We start from the raw sequence: 22335 nt of genomic DNA, 5'->3' as shown, positions 1-22335 counted from the left end.
CCTTTAGAAAGCATGAGTAAATAACTAACAACATATTTACTTATGTCTTTAATTAATGTATGCCAAGTTAAATACATGATACACACTAATACTTAGCAGATGTGTTAACAACTATTTTGTAAACACTTTCTAATGATGCAATGATGTGAATAGTAATGCGAGTTACAAAGCATTTATTAACAGTTAGTTAAGGCTTTTGCGTGACCTAATCTAAAGTGAGAACTATTAATGCCTTATTAAACATTTATAAGTAAGCTGTTATTTTCTACATTGTAGATTCATACTAAAGACATCAAAACTATGAAGGAACACATTTGGAATAATGTAGTAAACAAAATGTTTTATATTTTAGATTCTTCAAAGTAGCCACCTTTTGCTTTGATGACAGATATGCACACTCTTGGCATTCTCTCATTCAGCTTCATGAGTTAGTCACCTGTAATGGTTTCAATTACCAAGTGTGCAATGTCTAGAATTAATCTGTCGAATTTCTTGCCTTCTTAACACTAGAATTTGACCCGAGCAAAAATATATTTGTTTTAATCTTCGCACTCAATCAAATTCCAGGAGCCTGTTTTTTAGATATGTTTTATAATTATCATTTTATATTTAATTTTCTAAATCGCAAATTGCAGCCTTGAAAGGCTGGGGAAAAAATGCGCAAAATAGCCTTAAATTAGCTTTCCCCTGTGTGAAAGCTAATATAAGGCTATTTTGCGCATGTTTTAGTTTAATTGCGCATTTGGTCATTTTTTCCCCAGCCTTTCAAGGCTGCAATTTGCCTTTCTATCAGCAGATTGCAAGGGTTCCCTTACACAAAGGGCCGTCGTTTAGGGGTGAAAGGTGATGACAATTCTAGAGGCCCACAGCCCAGGGGGGGGGGGGAGAGCAAAATTGGTTCCCGTGCATCACTTTCAGGTAAGCCCATGTTTAATCATTGTTAAATACGGGAAATGTGCTGCTAATTTAATGGTTAGCCTATGCATAAACCTCAAACGAGCTGACGTTATTGCTAATGTTAGCACACTCAAATATGTTTTAACTTAGGTGCAAGCTAAATTGAGATGTTACTGTTATCTATGCATTTTACAAGTAACTGACGCCAGCTAGCTGTTACTTTACATTCTATGATGCTTTTATATACTATTTTTATCAAATAGTTTTAAAATGAGTAAGGTGGAGAGACAACTCCAAATATGTGATGAGCCTACATTCGGGTAGTGTCTACGGTAACTAGTTGATTTGGAAGAACCAAAACAACATGTTGCATGCTTCAGTAGCTCGCGGTGTGATGCAACGGATTATAACCATGCATGTGTTTTTGCTCGTGGGATCGAATCCCACTCAAATCTTTTATTTTCTTAGCTTCCATTTATTATGGCGTGAATGTAGTGCTCACTACATTTGTTCAGAATATACAATTATGAAATGAATTGATTTCAAACGATATAGCTAAGAAACACTCAGCCATAGGCTGATTCAGAAGAAGCCAAATCAAAATGTTACCTGAAGGCCAACGTAGTTAACAAATAACGATTTTACTACATCTTGTGAGCTGGTATAGCTTGCGGTGTAAATCAACAGATATTGATGCGCACGTATTTTTGCTCTAGTGCGATCGAATCCCACTTCATGCGAGCCTGCAAATGTTTTATTTTGCCTCCATTTATTTTGTCGCCAATGGTAGCCTAATGTAGTGCGCACGTAGCCTATAGGCCTACTTTCATGTTTGCCGCAGCAAATATGAGATCCAACTTGAAAATCGCCAGTAATATGTTTGTGAATTTGTGACGAATCTGGTGATAGAGGCAGACTGATAGGTGCACGCACAGCTGGGGAACCAGTTGGGACGTAACACTGGCCCATTGTTTTGTTTTTGGTCGGGCCGGCCCATAGAGAACTGACAGCGGCCCATTGGTTAATGTCATTAATTGGCACTCGCCTGACCCAATCAAATCCAAGAAGACACGAGCTGTTGGCTAATGCCTAACATGGTTTGTCATCGTTAAAGTTTAGCGTCGATAAAAATGGAGAAACGAAAGCGCAAGGGAGGCGCAGAAAAGCTTAGAGAGAAAAAGCAAAAAAATCTACAGGCGAATGCCGCATAATGTACAAAGATTTCGAGCATGTTTGGGGGGGCTTCAACATCATCACCAGTAGTATATACAGTAAACTGTTTTTGATAGTTGCTAAGCCAATATTAAGCATAGCAACTGGTCAATATAAGGTAGCATGCACAATAAATGACAAGAAGCTGGAAAACATAACTTATGCAATAACTCTGGTTTACCATGGAATCATTAATAGATTTTGCTTTACCATCAGCTGTTCATGTTAGCAGTGCTGTCATTTAGCAGATGCTCTTATCCAGAGCGACTTACAGTAAGTACAGGTACATTCCCCCGAGGCAAGTAGGGTGAAGTGCCTTGCCGAAGGTCACAACGTCATTTGACACGGCCGAGAATCGAACTAGCGACCTTCTGATTACTAGCCCGATTCTCTAACCGCTCAGCCACCTGACTCCCCCCCTCAGACATACAGGCTTTAGTTATATCTGTTGGGTGACATGGAAGCTGTAATTACAGGGTCACATCTCTCTCTCTTTAAAGGTCTGTGCTAAGTGTCTCTCCATATTTGTACTTTTAAAAATCCAAAATGTGAATGTAATTTCAACAGCAGCACAACCTTACTGCATAATAGTTATCTTATCTGATGCCATCACTAAGCTGATTTAAGAATTGAATTTAGGCTGCTATATTTACATTTATGCATTTAGCAGACGCTTGTATCCAAAGCAACTTCCAAGAGAGAGCTTTACAAAAGTGCATAGGTGACTGATCATAACAACGAGATAGCCCCGAACATTGCGAACATTCTTAAGTGCCGTTGTACTCCCGGAACAAGTGCGTCTTGAGCCCTTTCTTGAAGGTGGGGAGACAGTGTCCCTGATGGAGGTGGGGAGTTGATTCCACCATTGGGGGGCCAGACAGGAGAAGAGCTTGTGTTGGAACCGGGCGCTCTTGAGCGGTGGGACCACCAGACGGTTGTCAGAAGAAGACCATAGGTGGCGGGTGGGGGTGTAAGGCTGGAGGAGAGACTTGATGTAGTCGGGTGCAGTCCCGTTCACCGCTCTGAAGGTCAGTACCAGAGTCTTGAATCTGATACGGGCCGTGATGGGAAGCCAGTGGAGGGAGATGAGGAGCAGGGTAACATGGGATCGTCTGGGTAGATTGAAGGCCAGACGGTTCGCCGCGTTCTGAATCCTCTGGAGAGGGTGGGTTGCGCATGCTGGGAGACCGGCGAGCAGCGAGTTGCAGTAGTCCAACTTTGAGAAGACAAGTGCTTGGACTAGCAGCTGGGTGGAATGCTCAGACAGGTATCTCCTGATCTTCCGGATGTTGTAGAGGGTGAATCTACACGACCGTGAGACCGCAGCAATGTGGGCTGTGAGGGAGAGCTCATCATCCATGGTCACCCCTAGGTTCCTGGCAGAGGATGAAGGGGTCACCGTCGCAGATCCCAGGGTGATTGAGAGATCGTGGGAGATGGAGGGCTTGGCCGGGATGATGAGAAGTTCTGTTTTGGCAAGGTTCAGCTGGAGGTGGTGCTTGGTCATCCAGTCGGAGATGTCTGCGAGGCAGGCCTCAATCCTAGCTGAGATCCCCGGATCAGTTGGGGGGAAGCTTCTGTCTCTCCAGACAGAAGCAGAGTCGTAAACTGGTGTTTTAGTCTCTCTGAGTAGTCGTTTAGCCTCTCTCACCGCCTTGCTAAACCTGGGGCCCGTTCTCCGTACGTCGCTAACTCAGTTAGCTGGATTTGATTGTTGACGATTTGTCATTATCCTGGATTGTTCGGTTCTTTGAAGCTCATCCTGGACTTGCTGTCATAGCAACAGGTCCGTAAGCTTAAACCTGCTCGGGAGCAGGTTTATTTTATGTAAACACGATTAGATTGAGGCTTTACAAGCAGAGGTGATACAGGAAGTCTGTCACAGACATGTCTTGTACGTTTTTACTACAGGAACCTTTTGCAGAAGGTGCAAGAATAACTAGAGAGGATACAATTTCTGGGGAAATTGTAGGGTGTGCTTGCTTGCGTCGGTTGCACAGGGGTCTGTATATTTTATATAAAAATGCATCGGGCCTACTTATTATTTATAAAGATTACATAGATTTAAAAGCATCTTTTTTTTGCTGCTCATTTACAACTCAAAATACGAGTGAAGTGTAGAATGAAATAGATGTCTTCTCATTTCCCCTGCAAGAGGCAGCCTCATCGTTGAATCAAAACGAATAAATTTGGCAGACCGGTGTAAAAATTGACCTAATCTCTATGACTTAAACGTCATTTTAAGTTTTTCCCTTCTCGTGATATTTTCTGGCATGTAGCCTACTCATTGCATTCATTCATTAATAAAGAACCCCCTTTGAAGATTATTCTACGACGTTACCCGGCAGTAGAAGATGGAATCGCGATTCAGACAGTCCCATCTGCTAACTGAAAATATGCCCCCCAAAACGTAAATAAGCTTGACATTTATTTAGAGGAAAATCGCTCATTCATAAAAAGCTCACTGGTAGCGATCATTGTCAGTAACAACGCAAAATGCAATATAGCCCTGTGTGGAGAAGCTGCCCCGATAAATTGTACTACTACGGTACAGTACTAGACTACTGCTGTGTTCGTCTTTGTAGCGATTGCGTTGGTTGAATTGGATTTAACGTTCCGTTGTACGGTTTAGGCTGAAATTAATTATTTTCATGAACAGATTGGCAACGTTTAGGCTGTGGCAATGAAGTTCAGGTTAGTAGTTAGATAGACTTTTGATTAAGTAAGGGGAGTGCCGAACATGTTCTGTCGCCGTTTGACTTCCTACAGCTGTGTAGATGTTTTTGTAGTGTCTCGCGTAGGCTACAGCATTGCAGTGAGCAACACTGGTTTGAAACCACAGGTAATGATAATTTCACCCACAAATCGTTTACTTGTAATGTAATGTCATAATAAATCCTACAACGAAAATGTATTTGTGAGGAATGTTTATTTTAAAGATTGAAAACAGATGAATCATAGTTGCCCGGGCAACAGAGGCTAATGTCATGATGCTAATGCTTCAGTGAAATAGTAGACTACCGTTTCCAAAAGTAGATGTGAGCCTACTTCCTTAATAATATCAGCTAATATTGTACATTACATTTCATAATTGTGTTTCACATCACAAAGTAAAATGAGTAAATAGTTATCACCCTGGCCTCTTTGCTTGTGGCGTTCCTGCAGCTGCCTTGCAGTAAAGCTATAGTTAGCCTAGCTATCCCCCAAGTTAACAGATGTGAAACGAATGTTCTGCTACAGGTAGTCACGCGTGTTTTCGTGACGTAGTGACGTTAGTAACGTCAGTGACTGTGGCTAGCAAATTAGCCACCGTTAGCTTCACTTTTCACCACAAAAACGCAATTTCTACTTAAACCATGCAACGGAACGTAAATAAAAATACAACCAACGCAATCGCTACCAAGACGAACCTTTTGACACCGCCGTTGTGTATGTAGTCCAAATATTGACTGATCCTTAGGGGGGCGAAAAGAAATAATAATAAATAAATAAATATATATGTGAGAGAACAAAGGTTGTGCTCTCGCCGAAGGCTTGAGCACACCCAATTAGCAGAATTTAACATGAAACCGAATTAATTGCTCATTGCGTGATAGATAGGCTTAATTAAGCACAGCGCGATATTATGCTAGCCTATACTTTTTGAGAGGATAGCCTATCGTTTTTTTGTGGGTTTGTCATTTACTTAATACATTTGTTGAAACCACATCATATGACATTAAAGATGATAAATGAAAATATGAAAGTATGAAAATAAAAAAAGCTTACTGTAATAAGCGATAAAACGCGTCACTCCTCTACATTTAATTTGGTCTGCTACTTTTTGCCAGCCCTCTTTCTTGGATTTTGCAGACTTTGAGGTGTTCCCTGGCGTTCTGATAAAATCTTCAAATTCGGAGTAACCTTCGAACAAGCTGTTGCTCTGTTGCGGAAAAAACAGGGCGCTCATTTTGGCCACGGTGAGCAGCCATAGACTTATGTGAGCAGCCAATAGCAGCGTTGCTGATCAAGGTTTCTACTATCGATACATACCCCCTTTTAGACCAACGTATAACTCAATTGTGTGTTCGAAGAACCGAATTAGCCAGATCATGATAAGCAAGATGATGTCATCTTGGATGTGTCATTTGATCTCGGATGTAATAAGCGACGTACGGAGAACGGGCCCCTGTTCTGCGACTCCTTGAATCTGTCTCTATCCCCACTCCTAAATGCTTCCTCCTTCTCCGACCTCAACCTAACCTTGTGAATTCAAGGGTTAGCAAACTAATGCAGTGAACTGTAAGTTCAAGTGAATGTAAGTTTCGAAGACTCATTTTGCATCATGTCATTGACACCCCCTAAAACCTGTTCTCTCTATTTCCTGTAGTATGCTGGAATTCAGCCTATCGATGATGTGAACAATGAGGTAAGCGAAAGTTCCTCTCTCCCTTGGTAAGTTGTACACCATCATGTCAGACATTAGACAAAGTGCTTGCCACTGCTGCTTTTGTATTTTGCCACAGCAGTGATCTACATTACACTGGCATTTAGTCATTTAGCAGACGCTCTTATCCAGAGCGACTTACAGTAAATACAGGAATATTCTCCCCGAGGCAAGTAGGGTGAAGTGCCTTGCCCAAGGACATTTTTGCACGGCCGGGAATCGAACCAACAAATTTCTGATTAATAGCCCGACTCCCTAACCGCTCAGCCATCTGACTCCCTCCCTACATTTAAAATGTAGTCCGATGATGCTCAAAAAAAGCTAGTGTTTCTTACAGTATTCATTCATTCAAAAATACGTTTTTGCAAAGTGTCCCTGAATACAAAAAAGGCATGATTAACACTAGAAGCACAGAGCCATTTCCCCCTACTTATAACGACTTTAGGGGTCAAATTCACCCATGAGTCTACAGACAGAGGCGTTGTTACTGACATGTAATGATAGCTAGATGGCGCTTAAAATGAACGTGCCTTCGTCAATCTGTCATTTATTTCTGTGTTGTTAGTCAGTGATTATTTCATTAGAGTGTTTGTTGTCTACCCCTTCAATCATTCATAAAAATGTAATTTAGTAGCGAAACAATGTCAAACACGTTGCGGGTTAGGCTAGACTGCAGTTGGTCTATAGTACCCCAACATATCAACATTTTATAGTCTGCTGACAAGATTGCGTTGTCCCCAGTCAAAAGTATAAACAAACACACAGGGACATCATAAACATTCAATGGTCTAATTAGATCCATTTATACTGGAAAAACATGTAATGTTTATTGTCAGAACACGGTCCAAGTATTATTGAATGTTGTTTGAGTCCAAATTTAATAAATAAATAAATAGGTTAATTGATTAATTAATTAATATGGCTATGAAATAATCCCAGGAAAAAAGATGGCAATATAGCATCATATAAATATATAGCTCAATCCATTTACATAAATAAATACATTTACTTATTTCAAAAGTTTTTATAAATAAATTTATTTATTTCATGGGACTTTAATTTCCTAATGCCACATCTATTTATTTTAGTGCTGTCAGTTAAACGCGTTAACGGCGTTAACGCAAACCCATTTTAACGGCGTCAATTTCTTTATCGCAAGATTAGCGTTGTTTTTGGCCTAGCAAATTTTTTTGTTTTTTTCACATGCTGTTGCAACAACTAGTAATGTTAGAAAAACTACAACACCACACCGGATCTAGCTAGACCGGAAACAAAACAACAGGCACGCCGCACACACTTGTTTGCGAGCCAGCCAAAGAGTAGTCGGCTAGCGTTACGTTTTGAGTGGATGGCGAGCGCGAGACGCCGAAATGGATGCCAATAAGATTCTGAATGGAAAGTTTCCTTTAAAAAATTTGCCAAATGGTTCCTTTGACAAGACCAAAGTGATCTGTGTGTTTTGTCGTTGTGAACTGAGCTATCATTGCAGCACGTCCAGTCTGAAATACCACTTGATGGCCAGTACACAGCTGATGCGAATTCTCTGTTTGTGTGACAAAGTATTTTTTTAACCCTTTTATTGATGGACAGTGTTACGTTGTGTGAGAGATTATTTGCTCCAAGTGTGAATGACTGCTCCATGTTAGTGTGAAATTGAACACTACAGTATGCCAACGTTGTTTTCAATAAAAAAAACATTTGCACAAAGCAAGCCAATCCACTTTTCCATGTTGATAAGAGCATTGAAATTAGAAAAAATAATGGGACAAAAAGAAATCAAGGGACATTTAGAATAGATAAAAATGTGCGATTAATTGCGAGTCAACTATGACATTAATGCGATTAATCGTGATTAAATATTTTAATCGTTTGACAGCACTCATTTATTTGTACTTTTATTTCCTAATGCCACATTTATTTCTGTGCTCTATTTATTTCCAATCCTACATGCAAATGAGAGGGGCGTGGTTATCCTCAGACCAAAGCAGCTGCACAAGATCATCCAATAGGGTCCAACTGCAGCGCTCTCTCCTCGAGAACAGTCCAACTGCAGCGCTCTCTCCTCAGGCCCATAAAAAAACGGAACTCTCTCTTCAGGCCCCTCAAACCGGATCTTTCTCCTCAGGCCCCTCTTTCAAGAGGAGCCTAGGTGTTACCGCCACCACTGGTTGGAGAATATATTGCATTTATATGTATATCTTCCGTTGAACTTGAGCATCTCGGCTATAGCGTAACATATGGTTAACTTTATCACAAAATATTATGTTAAATGATTAAAGTAGCTGGCTAGAACCACATTTATTCCATAAACATAACCCATATAGTCATAACTGTACTCTCAGGGGATTACTACACAAAAAGAGTCAGAACTATTAGTATTTGTGTTTTTTAGAAAAGATCATGCAGCTAGGCAGCGTATCGGATTTCTTGCATTATGTGTGTTAAAGTTTTATTTTGATCGATATTGTGAGACTACATTGAACAGTGTATTTCCATTCACATAAGTCACTCAGTACATTGACGCAAAAAAAACCTCCCAAATATGCAGGTCCCTGTGGCTCAATTTAAAATTCAATTAGTTAGAAAAGTTCAACGTGTTATTCATATAAATGCAATACGTCCTCCAACCAGTGGTGGCGGTAACACCTAGGCTACACCTGAAAGAGGGGCCTGAGGAGAGAGTTCTGGTTTTGAGGGGCCTGAGGAGAGAGCGCTGCAGTTGGACCCTATTGCCAGCACCTGTGCTAGAGGGAGCTAATTGTACATTTTGCACACGAACACGGTGCTCGATAAGTCTCAAACTTTTTATTTTAGATTAATGTCTATGTTCTGTAGAGCACTTATCCGCCCAAGTACCTCTACAAAATCCCCAATGTGTGCCAAAAGTATGTCCCCTGACAAGCCATGCTGATTAATTTGATCAGCTAAGGCCATCTGTGACACCACTTATATCTTCCATCATCTATCAAATCCAGGTGCCCCTCTGCCCCTCTCATTTGCATGTAGGATTGGAAATAAATACAGCACAGAAAATAATGTTGCATTAGGAAATAAAAGTCCCTATAAATAAATTAATTCATGTGGCATTAGGAAATAAAAGTCCCATGAAATAAATTAATGTTGTAAGTAAGTAAATGTATTTATTTTGGATTCAGCTATATATTTATATGATGCTATATTTATATATTTATAGCCATCTTTTTTTTTCAGGGTTTATTTCATAGCCTTATTTGTTTATGTATTTACTTATTTATTTACCTATTTAATTTAGACTCAAGCGGCATTCCATAAAGTATTGCAAAAATTAGAGCGACGTATAATTGTTTGGAAATTCTATGCTATAGGGCTGTTCTAGGCTATAGGGCTGCCGTCAATAAATAAAGAACAATAACTGTTTTGCCAGGATAACTGTATCTATCAGACCCTTGAATGTTTATGAGACATATCGCAAACTATAGTTTGAGTATCCACTAATTCGCCTTACATACATAGATTGTCAATTTTCATTGGTGATTTTATCAGCTAATGATTCATGTTTGAATACATGCAAAAATACTTGTATTAGTTACATTTATCTGCTTTACAAAACATAGCTTATTTGCAATCATAAATTATTGTTGCTGCTCTAAAATAATGGGACATAAGAATTGTGCTTATACCATTGTCTACACCCAAATGTATGTGAAACAAATTCGTATAATTTATATTTGTAATCATTCTGCATATCATTATTATTCTGTTTTGTCACTGTGATGGACGCCTAAAGGCCGAATTATACTACTCCGTTTTCACGGAGACGGACACAGGGAACTTCCTCTCCAATGTGGAACGCCCTCTCTGAGGGCTAGTCCGTAATTTTACGGATACCCCTTGGCTGTGATTGGTCCGTATTGAGAACCGTGAGAACCGCTTGCGTCAGGGGCGGGGTTGCCATGACCAACAACACGAACAGAATCCTTTGACCACCATTGCTGTAAGTTTTTACAAATCATATTTCAGATAAACAGTACATGTAAATCAGCATCTGAATTAAAATGTGAAATGGGCAGTGTAATTGCTGAAAATTTGCTTATTTTATTGATGAAACGGCTAATTTGTAAATTTGCTCCGACTTTTCGATAAACTAGCTAGCATCACAGTGCAGCGCCACCTATACTCTTCTGGCGATTAATTGTTTTCAGCACCCACAGCGTTTGTAGTACTATAAATTCAATGAATCCGTCCAACTACGTCCGTCTGTCTGTCCGTAACGGAGTCGGAGTAGTATAAATTGGCCTTAACAGTGGCACACACAGGGACTTGACTATCCTTCTTTCTTATTTCTTTTATGTGCATGTTAACATTCAGAAACACCATACAACTGTCTTCACATAAATAACACACGTCACATAACTTTTGTTCGTTAGTTCATATCAACTTTATTGCCTTTGGTTCACCCATATACTCGTTAGTTTAGGTTCAGCATTTTTTTTCTTCTCTTGATTTTGTCTCATCATGTCCCAGTAAAGGGTTTCTGGCTGGAAACAGGGTGCCTAAATGGGGTTCCACAGTGGATGGGAAGCTCCCATCCCTGTCTGGAATGTGGGGGTATTTGATCCAATTATTTATTTTAAATGTTGTATTAAATGTTAAGACCACATTCCTAATAACAATATCATGGTATCTTACCTATAATGTGAGGTTGAACATGGGATTCTGTAAATGCAGTTATGGTTATACCTTGCTGGACTGGGAGGATGTATTGTGTCCCCTCCCTATACATAATTGTGTCAGCCCAGCCTTATAAATGTGCTAAGAGGAATACAAGTTGTACCTCGTTGTAAAGGTTCAAGCTTTCCAACGATATAAAATACAATTACAATTGGTATGATTGAAGGGGAGGAATAATCGACCGAAATCACATCGAAATCTATCACATCACATCTATTGTTCAAGTAATATGTAATTGTGTGTTTCACTGACATCTTAATCACTGACTGCATCATGCACTAGTTTCATTAATAAAGAAACACCTTGAAACAAGCTGATTCTAACAACGTTGTCATACTGGCAGTATCTTAGCTGGAATCGCAATTCCAACAGTATCATCTGCAAACTGAAAATATGCCCTCAGACCTAAATCTTGACTTTTCTTTTTGGAAAACTGGGTAATATGACAAGTTTACTGGAAATAGAAATTTGACGCATTACCAATTGAACGGTTGTCTAGCAGTTAATTAAGACACAAACGGTCGTTTATACATTTAGTAGACATTTAGCAGACGCTCTTATCCAGAGCGACTTACAGTAATTACAGGGACATTCCCCCGAGGCAAGTAGGGTGAAGTGCCTTGCCCAAGGACACAACGTCATTTTTCACGGCCAGGAATCGAACCAGCCACCTTCTGATTAATAGCCCAAGTCCCTAACCGCTCAGCCATCTAACTCCCTTATACCTTGACTACTTACTCACATAAAGCTCCTCCTGGCCTGTCCCTGTGGCCTTTTTGTTTTGTAACTAGCCTCGTCGATTTACAGGTCTACCAGCTAGCTAGCCAGCTGCACTACCTCCCGGATGCTCTCTAGCTATAGCTAACAAAAACTGAGAAATATCGGCAAAACAAACAGGGCGACACCGTGGATGTAGACAGCTATGTTTTATGTGATAACACCACCCTGTGCTGTATTTTTTGTCAGTTGTAGCTAGCTATGCAAGTAGCAAAATGACTCAATACTTCGTTCACTGAGTCAGTCTCCACTGAACGCATTGAACACACCTTGTTGCTTGTATTGATTGTACAGGCCTTGTTACGAATGTACTCGTTGTGTGACTTTGTGACGTTTGTGACTGTGGCTACTATCTATGTACCATTAACTGCACTTAAACTTAAATTCTGCCTAAACCATGCAACCGAACCTTTGTAGAAATACAAGCAACGCAATTTGGATCGAGACTTTTGACACAGACACTGTCTATGTAGTCCAAAAACTGAGGGACTAATTAGGGTGAACAAACAATAATAATATATAATATATATAGCCTATATATATATATGAGAATGAATATAGGTAGAATACACCACAGTGTCATTCAAATAAATATGCAGATTACAAACTTCAGCCCTGTATTGTTATAGTAAAGATGAAACAAAAATGGACCTAAGAACAAACTCTGCTTAACTACTGTATCTTTGTTAAATTAAAAAGGCTATCTTAAATTATTGGATCATGCTAAATAATGACACAATTTTGGTCAGATGATTACATTGGTTTCTGTTTAATTCACTTTTAGTTTCATTTGTCATTTTCTTAGGAACACAGGATATTTTCATTCCTTTCATTAGTTTTGAAAAATAATAATAAATACAATTGCAAATCATTATTTAACAGTCATGTGTTTGTGAAATAATAAAAAAATGTATTACCTTTCAAAAAAGCTTTGAGGTGAAGAAGAAAGAATATGTCTACTGACGTCTCTGTTTGAATTCCCATATTTATTTTAGATAATCTGTATTCAACTGAGGATATTATCATTCCATTATCTTGACATAAAATATATTTGTTAATATACTGTACATGTCCCCTCCACTTAATTGAGTGTGTTGCTTAAAAATGAACAGATTTTTTTTGTTGGGTAATTTCTTTTACTTTTTATAGTATGAATACAAGTTCGTACTAATGTAATTAAGAGAGAATTCTAAATTAGTATTTTCTGCATTGCAGGTCTTGCAGGCCACTCGTGTTACCAGGCATAAAAGCACATTTGCCCTGCGTTGGGAGGCTGGCATGTATGCAAATGAGGATGACCAGTAACTTGTCCCCCTCCCTGGCCCTTCCAGAATTGGTAGGATGGCAGCATGCATGTATCAACTATTGCTTGTTTTAACACAATAGTTTACTTTCAACATCAAGTGGTTGATATCTGACCTCAACCTCGGTCCTTCAATACCTTCTAATTGTATGCAAAATATGAAAGCATACTGAAAAATATGTTTTTAATTAATCAGTAAAAACAATTGGTCAATTGTAAAATGAGTGTGCGTCTTTAGAAAAATAAATCAGGAAGACAGGAAAAAAAAAGAGTAACCTTGATGTGATGTTATTTTTATTTATGAGCTAGTTGACTACGCTAAATTATACCAAATAGTAGGGTCAACAAATGACTTGTGTTTAGCAAAGTTCAACCAATACAACATTGAGTTTTTAATGTAAATAACTTACTTTTGAAGGTAGCTTGATTGCCTCTTGTCATAAAACATTTGATCAAATTAGGTTATTAAGTTTAAATTGACCTCTAAGCCATAAGCCCTGCCCCTCTGTTCCCAAGGCTGATGTGGGTATAGATGTGTAAAGTTTTGATAATTTTTATGAGGTATCAATGATTAAGTATTTCAAAATGAGAATATATAATTTAATATAAAGTTTTTGCAATGCCTGAAGTTAAAACATTGGAAGTAAATAATAATTGATATGTAATTAAATGTGTTTGGAGTATGGGGTATAGGTTATTACAAAAAGTATACAACGTTGTCTTTCTCAAAACAAGATCAACGTTATCCATCCACTTACCCCTGAAAAACCAAACCTCCTCCATTCCAAGATTCAATCCTCCAGATTGAGGCAAAAGAGAGTGTAATATGCAGTGGAGGGATATATTCACAAAATTACAAGGAAGGGGACAGTAATTAACACAAAAGCATACAGATCTCAACAGCTACTACTAGGCTTACAATTTTCGGGAGAAGGCCGTCTATTAATAAAATGCTACACAGATTAAAACATAATACATTTGTAATTGTCTGTTGGGACAGCATGTTCAAACTTATAATAACCTTATAACGAAACATAGGCAATGTGAAGGCTCCAGCACTCTTTAACTGCAATCCAACCCATAGCTCATGTTATTTAGCTAAACTTTAGAGCGGGTAATGTAAGTTGGTAAGTAGTTAAATAATATTAGTAGTAATCATACTTGGAAAAAGTAACCATAAATGTAAAATACATTTTCGCAAATGTGATCTAACATAGCGTTAGCTAACAGGTTAGCCAGTGAGACTAGCTAAATTGGAGCAAAAGTACGTATTTTTAAGTATTTAGCTAGTCCTCCCACACTGTTTCATCCACTGCTGGCATCTTTGCTCTTGGGTGTTGGGAACAAATTACTCCTCCCTCTAAACTTTTGGGGTACCTGCTGTCAGATTTGCACCTTTCACTATTTTGCGCCTTAACGACCGAAAGCTTGGACCTTCTTCAAGTAGTGACCTGTTGCTAAGGGAGGATTGGTCAAGGCCAATTGAGGGAGGGTTTTTTGTGAAAGGTCAATTATGTAGTATTTGGTTTTCATTTGGTGCACCAGTAATGTTTTTTTAATTTTATTAGCAATTTCATTGTAAAATGTTTTACATTCAGCAAAGATTGTACTGCTATCTTGAGGGGGGGCATTGCATTGCATGACAGGCATTGTTATTGTCGTAGCAACAAATGTACTATATTATTTCATATAATTATTTATATTTATATATTTGTGTATATATAAAGAAATATGTGAAATATAATGTGAAATGTAAAACTATCTATTATATATTATTTTAATCAGATTGTAATTGTGTTTATTTGTTAGGAAGATGGAAGATAATTAAATATAGTTTTAAAATAATTTTTAAATACATTTAACAACATTGCAAGCCATAATGTCATGGTTGGCAGAAATAGTTATTTTGTGTGTGTTTTGTCTATTGTATTTGTAAGAGCCATTTTCACATGTTTTGGGTGTAGGACACAAATTGTCCACTGGTGGCACTAGTGAGCTTGGGAGGGATGCCTATTTAAGTAGGAACCTTTCAACAGGTAACAGGGGGTGCTGTTATGGGAGGAGCAGAAATAGTCTTTGACCGCTTCTAATCGCTACACAGTTAAACGCTAAAGTGGATGTACAATGTTTGTTGTGTTGGAGCTTAATTGGACACATGGACTGGCAAGTTCATTGGAACAACAATGTGAACAATAAATGGCCATCAAACGCAATGATGACTATTGGAGTCTGATTTCTACAGCCAGCTACGGAGCAGCATGAGTGAGAAGAGAGCACGTCAGCTATTTCAATAGCCATAGACTATGTTTGTTTTTTAAGTCCAAATAGCAGCCCCTCAGTGGCTTTAAGTTATAGGCTTAGCCATTATAGTATTATTATATAATCTGTATGACCAATGTGTGTATGTGGACACCTGACATCACTTCTACAGTAAATGAGCTTGTGGGACATTAAAATGGGATTCCATCTAAAACATATTTACAAGTCCAACACTTCCTGAAATGTTCCAGTCATTGTAAATAATGCACATATACCATGCAACTGTTCAACCTCTAACTGTGTAGACCTCCAACTGAGCTCAACACATACTTGTGGATTAATTTACAGCTCCAGGGCCCCGTTCGTCGTAAGGGTTGAAGCTAAATTAATCAATTGTCCCTTTAGCCCGCTAACATTAGCGAGATGAGTGAGAACAGCAAATATCGGTTCGTCAACGGCTGATCCGCATCCAAATCATGTGGTTAATTTCAATCAGGCTAAACTTATCAGGGAAATTGCACGTGCACGTCCTACTTCAAAAGGCAGGAAAGGTCGATCACCAAAACCGTGATTTTCTAACGGTATGATGGCGGAAAAGACGAAAGAGAGAGCGGTGATAGGCTATTCTCGCCATCCGAGCAAACTATTATAATGAGTCTGTCTCTGCGAAGACAATAAACATATTATCATGCCTAAGTCAAACACCGCCGCTGCCAGAGCAAGACAAGCAGCTTGGCAAAATTTCCGATAAGCTATAAATGCGAAAGTTTTGGGGAAATGTATAGGCTCATCTTAAGTGCCTCATTACCCCAATCAGATCACATTTCTTTAAATGTGCCTGCTGGCAGTAGGCTTAATGGAAATTTTCAGAATAAGTAGGCTAGATAAAAACAAGGCCAAAGAGTATCTAATTGATACGAATTCATAGACACTTATGAGGATATATGTAGGCTACTGAGCTTATATCATGTACCATATATGTGTATATGCATGTAGGCCTATGTGTAAATCCCTCTTTGATTTCATTGACTGGGACATGGCCAGGGAATATGATGAGTTGATTCATCAGCTGGTTAAGCGCCAAGTACACTTTTCTTACAGCAACGCATGCTGCGGCTTTGCCAATGTTTTCTGCATCGCCTATACTGTATAAAAATTTAGCCTATACCTGACGCAAAAAACCTCAAGGCTATGCAGAGTCTGAAGCACAGTTAAAGTTTATTGTCAATTTCTTCACATGCCAAGACATAAAAAGGAATCGATATGACGTTTCCCACTCTCCCACAGTGAAACATATAAAAAGCACAGGCACAACAGATAAGACAAGACATTTCCTAAAACATAGCGTTACATATTCACATACAGCAGCATAAGCTCATAACGCTTGCTGCGGCGTATGATATTTGCAATGTACGGCCCGAGAAGGTCTTGCAAATAAATGAGTCCTTGTCCGCTGAATCGATATCGCTCAAACAAGAACTCATCCGTGTGAAATAAAGGATCTTGGCAATCGCGAAGAACTCTATTGGTATGGAAAGCTAATCGAACTAAAATATAGCTCCTTGGTCAACTGGGTCTCTCAAAAAGGGAGCTGCCATGTTATTTTCCGGGGGTGTGGCAAGCTTATCCAGCTACACTTACGTTAGCCTGCTCTGGAGCAGGTTAGTGCTAATTGATATGTTACTATGGTGATTTATCGAAAGTTGCTTCCACGAACCAAAAAGAGGGGCGTTTTTTATCTTAGCCTGAAAATTAGCTCGCTAAACCGCTTAGCGAGCTACGACGAATACCCCCCTGATGTATCAGAAATGTTATTGGGAAGACAATGATCATAACATCCCTACCCATGCCTTCATCTTCCTTTTTTACCTGTCAATTCCCATTAGTGGATGTCTAGATACAATTTTGTTGTACCTGTAAATTGCCTTCATAGAATATTTCAATGGGTTATTATATTGCGTTTATTAGTCATGTTTATCTACCTTACAAAACATATAAGTATTTTACTATCGTACATGATTGTTTCTGCAAATCATGTCATGACATGAGAATAGAGGTTTGTGGCAACCAAAGGGGCGCAGCTAGGACCACACAGCACAGCACGGGTTGTGATCTGCCCAAAGCAGGCGTTTATTTTCGGAACCGACCAACACAAATACAAAAATAAATTAGGTTCTTCCTCGGTCGAGGGCACAGTCAGGACTGGTCTCCTGGGCTGTCTGGATCCCCCACGCCTCACTGCAACGACACACAGAAGCGTTTAGGGTCACAGTTAACCAATGTGTGTTGGGGTCCAGCTACTACTCACTCCTAGCCATCTCCCCTTTCGGCAGGGGTGGCCCGCCTTTTATAGTGGGGCCATCCTCTTTCCTGCTCATGAGCTGCAGCTGTGTAGCTCGTTGTCTCTGGTGGGGGCGGATCCCGGACATATCTTCCCCCGATCACCTGACCCCGGGCTTGCTGCGCCCCTGGGTTGCCACAGGTTACATAGTCTACACATGAACACCCATTTGTCTGAAACGAAAATGCACCTACCAGCATTTTGAACATAAATTATATTTATTATTTATGTATATAAAATTATGTCTCATTAACAGAAAACGTCCAGGCCACCTGCTGAAGGAACAGAAAATCGTAGCCATGAAAAAAATCTTCATTTGCAGCAAATTAACAAAAAAAAGCAAAATAGCTTTAAATTAGTTTTTCTCTGTGTGATTGTGGTTCTGTGTGATTTTGGAAATGTAAAAGTACTGGGTAATAAAACACCCATATCTAGGAAAAGTCAATAAAGGTCCTGGATTAGTGCAAAGATTTTGTTTCTCTTTCATTGTGGTCCAATGACCGGCACTCAGCGCTTCCAGTGTTTTATTTTTTATGAATGTGTTATGTCATTTCATGTAACATAAAAATTAATATATTGCTTCATAATAATGTGCCCTTCTTGCACTTGTGTGGAATAACAAGCATATGGACAGGATCACCAAAACCTACAACCTGATCACTGTCTGTCAGATCATAATCTTACACTGGCTGCTAGAAAGCTGACCAAATCACGTTATAGGAATCAACATACAACGAAAAACATTCCCAATATATCTTTCATCTCAAAGCAAGACTTGTCGGTCATTGGAAAAGAAATAAAGGAAACAAGATGGACAGACATTTCTGATAACAAATCCTGTAAACAAGCAAGCAACGATCTAATGATGGCTTTTAAGGCCATCATTAGATCGTCACCAAGGTGTTGAGATATACAAAAACAAGGTCTAAGAAACAAAATGCAAAACGCAACCTGCCTTGGTTTGTAGCCATCTATGGGACATAATTAAAAAGAGAGATACTGCTCTTAAAATGTTTTTAAATTCAAGATTAAGCACGGATCATCTAATTTTTAAAAGTTTAAGAAACAGGGTTACACAGCAACTTAGAAAGGCCAGGGCAACTTTTTTTCTTATCAGGGATGCCAAAGGGAACAGTAAAGAATTATGGAATAGCATTGATAAATTACTGGAAAAACACACACGAGAGCATTCCGCTCAAATGGCTGTATCCTAAATGATAGCCATGCTATTTCTATTCATTTTAATGATTATTTTTTAAATTCTGTGCAGCAACTTAGTAAGACATTTCCGGCAATAGACCCTCCGCAACCATTTACTTGTGAAGGGCCTGTATTTGATCTGAACACAATAAATGAGGCTAAAGTGGATACAATTTTATCAACCTTGTCAAACAGCAAGGCCAAGGATATACACTGCCTGGACACATCATTTTTAAAGCTACATAAAGAGTCTGTCTCTTCATCATTTACTACAATAATAAACAAATCTATAAATGAGGGCATCTTTCCCAGTACTTTTAAAACAGCTATAGTAACTCCAGTTCATAAATCTGGTGATGATCAGGAGGTCAGTAACTACCTCCCCATTAGTATAATCCCAGCAGCCTCAAAGGTCTTGGAAAAGGTAGTGGCAACTCATTGCCCACCTTGAATCCAAGGCACTTTTACACCCTCTACGGTTTGGATTCAAGAAAAAACACTCCACTGACACGGCCTGCTGCTACTTCCTTGAGGAAATTAAAACCAACTTAGACCAAGGAGGAATGGTTGGTGCTGTCTTTCTAGACCTGCGCAAGGCCTTTGATACTGTCAATCATAACAAACTGTTGCACAAACTTGGTAATTATAATCTTTCATCACACACTCAAAACTGGATCAAATCATACCTGAGTGACCGTCACCAGTGTGTGCGTGTAAGCAATACACTCTCTCCACTTAAAGCCTGCACACTGGGTGTACCGCAAGGATCAATCTTGGGGCCATTACTTTTTAGCATCTATATAAATGACCTGCCTTCCACGTGTGATGATGTCAGTGTAATAATGCAGACGACACTGTCATATACACTCATGGTAAGAGCGTTATAGAGGTTGCCAAGACATTAACAAAGGCAATGCAAAAGGTTGCTTTCTGGCTACACAACTCTTGCCTTACCCTAAACTTAGAAAAAACTGTAACCATGTTTTTAACCAACAGACTCACACTGAAAGAATGCCCTGACGTCTCAGTAAATGTTCTCAGGCTTCCAGTATGTATCTGAATGCTATGATTATACCACATTTTTTATATTGTATTACAAGCTGGTCCCAGTCAAACAAAACAGTTCTAAAACCACTTGAATCATTATACAAAAGTGCCCTCAAAATCCATGATAAAAAGCCACTGCGCTACCATCATTGTCATATACTCAATAAATATGAAATTTTAAACTTTGAGAATCTGATAAAGCACTCAAATGTCTGCTTACTTTTTGCACGTAACGTGCAATAAACCAATCAGAGCGTCATCTCACATTCCCTTTAAGAGCAGCGTTTGTTCCATGGCGGATTGCTATTATAACGGCGGATTTGCCAGGCGCACGCCAGGAGTGGTTCACAGCCGAGGAGACCGACGTTCTAGTCAGGGCCGTAACAGATAGAGAAGTGACATGGGAAAGGCAGAGCAGTTTTCTCATTGCACTAAATATCCCTCTCATGCTGCTCATTCAAATTCGTATTCTTATTTTTATATATATTTTATGTTTTTTAATTGTTATATTTTTTAATTGTTTAGTTCTTAGAGTTAGTTTAACTATTGTACTTTTTTTAACTTAAAGATCCTGTAAAGTAAATTCCATGTTTTGCTTCTAAGTACATCATATACGTGTGAAATGAGTTCCTGAAAGCATGTGCAATGCGCTAAAACTTCTTGTCACACTGAAATGTGGAGTTAAACCGAAGAACAGTTTCTCTTCCGTTTTCAGATCAGGTTTTAATGGGCGGAGCCAAAAAATGCCCTATGTACATCATTTCGCCCTATCTACGTCAGATCACTGAATTGCTCCTCCTGCTGCACTGTTATTGTAGCCTACATCAGCTAGCTAGCTAGCTTCAGGATGTCTCCCACCACCCGCAACTGCATCTTCCCTGATGCAAGAACTCCAGCTGCGCTGCAACGCCATTTAAGTTCCCTATTGATAATGAAAGGAAAAATAGGTGGATAGATTTTGTGAAGAGTCACGCTCATGGAAAGCTTCGGATAAACTCCAACAGCCGCCTCTGCACTGACCATTTCACGGCGGACAGTTTTAACATGGACCAGAGACAGACGGGGTTCACCAACACACCGCTTCTCTTGCAGCACGGAGCCGTACCGAGCATCGCCCCTCTGGCCGTTCATCCTCCGGTCGCACCTGGACCATCCACCGCCGCCAGCAGTTCATCACTCAGTTCTGTGTGCTTGTTATAATTATACTAGATAACTTTTACAGAGGTATCTCTGGTATGAGTTAGTGCAAACCGCTTAATTGATATTAGGCTAGTCGTGTAGAATTATATTTTGGTGAAATGGTAGCTAATGTTTTAGAAGTAGCCTAGTTGGAGAGCTCACTGTCTGCTGTCTCTGGTGTCCATTTTTACTGTTACAGCTCAGGGGAACATTTCATTTATATGCATCTGTATGTTTCACTCATTGAACAAATAAATTCTAATTCTATACGGTTTTGTTCGGCTTGACATAGCGTCCATTATCTGGGTCGGAGGTAGGCACTAGGCAGCGAGGGGCGGAGCTTCAGCTCCTTCAGGCGACACGCCCCCCCAGTCTCAAGCAGAGAAGACTGCTGATTTTTTCACAATTTCAAAGCCTAATTTAACATACTTGTCGGTGTTATTTTTTCATTCGAATTTGGATGGGTAGTTTATAACACATTATTCTGTGGTGTGGCGAACTTAAAACTCGTTTCCAGGTCCACTTTACAGGATCTTTAATTTAAGACCCGTATATGTTTATTGTTTGCACCTTCCTGCCACAGTAAATTCCGTGTTTGTGTAACATAGGCTACATGGCGAATAAACCGAATTTTGATTCTGATGGAGATGGGGGAAGAAACCCACCCAAATTATCTTCAGTTTAACAGGCGTGGGAGGAAATTGCCACAATTGTTACAAATCAAGTTCACATACATAGAGATTTCTCATGAAAATCTTTTTATAATCATTGAAGAAATATAACACGCCATAAATCAAAACAATGTAACGTAGCTTCGCAGAAAGAAGACCCTGGCCTCGCCAGCAGTGCGCACGGACCAAGCTTGCGCCCTTAAAATAGCATCTGAATAACGCGCCATTGACTTTAGACTACGTTTTTCCTGGTCAGTGGCGGAATTGTTTTTCTGAAACGGCAAAATAGCACCAGGGAACGTTTGCGCAGGAA

The 22335-nt window shown here is 39.4% G+C and overlaps 1 protein-coding gene across 3 annotated transcripts in view; it reads left to right on the top strand.

Annotated features, from left to right (window-relative positions):
• misp (mitotic spindle positioning) overlaps positions 1 to 14556 on the top strand; it is a 47129-nt gene extending 32573 nt beyond the window's left edge. For 2 of the 3 annotated variants that reach the window (XM_067230841.1, XM_067230842.1), the window contains exons 5-6: positions 6479 to 6517; positions 13238 to 14556. In XM_067230841.1, coding sequence (XP_067086942.1) covers positions 6479 to 6517; positions 13238 to 13327 — 129 coding nt within the window. In that variant the 3' untranslated portion in view covers positions 13328 to 14556. Of the gene's footprint in view, positions 1 to 6478; positions 6518 to 10301; positions 10509 to 13237 lie in introns of all 3 variants that reach the window. The other variant, XR_010875211.1, reaches the window with a different exon arrangement.
• Positions 14557 to 22335: the final 7779 nt, after the last annotated feature.

Source organism: Osmerus mordax, chromosome 27 (genome assembly GCF_038355195.1).
Source record: "Osmerus mordax isolate fOsmMor3 chromosome 27, fOsmMor3.pri, whole genome shotgun sequence".
In the NCBI taxonomy this organism is placed as follows: domain Eukaryota; kingdom Metazoa; phylum Chordata; class Actinopteri; order Osmeriformes; family Osmeridae; genus Osmerus; species Osmerus mordax.
Note: the sequence above shows the minus strand (reverse complement) of the source record. Positions and strands in the feature narration are given on the sequence as shown.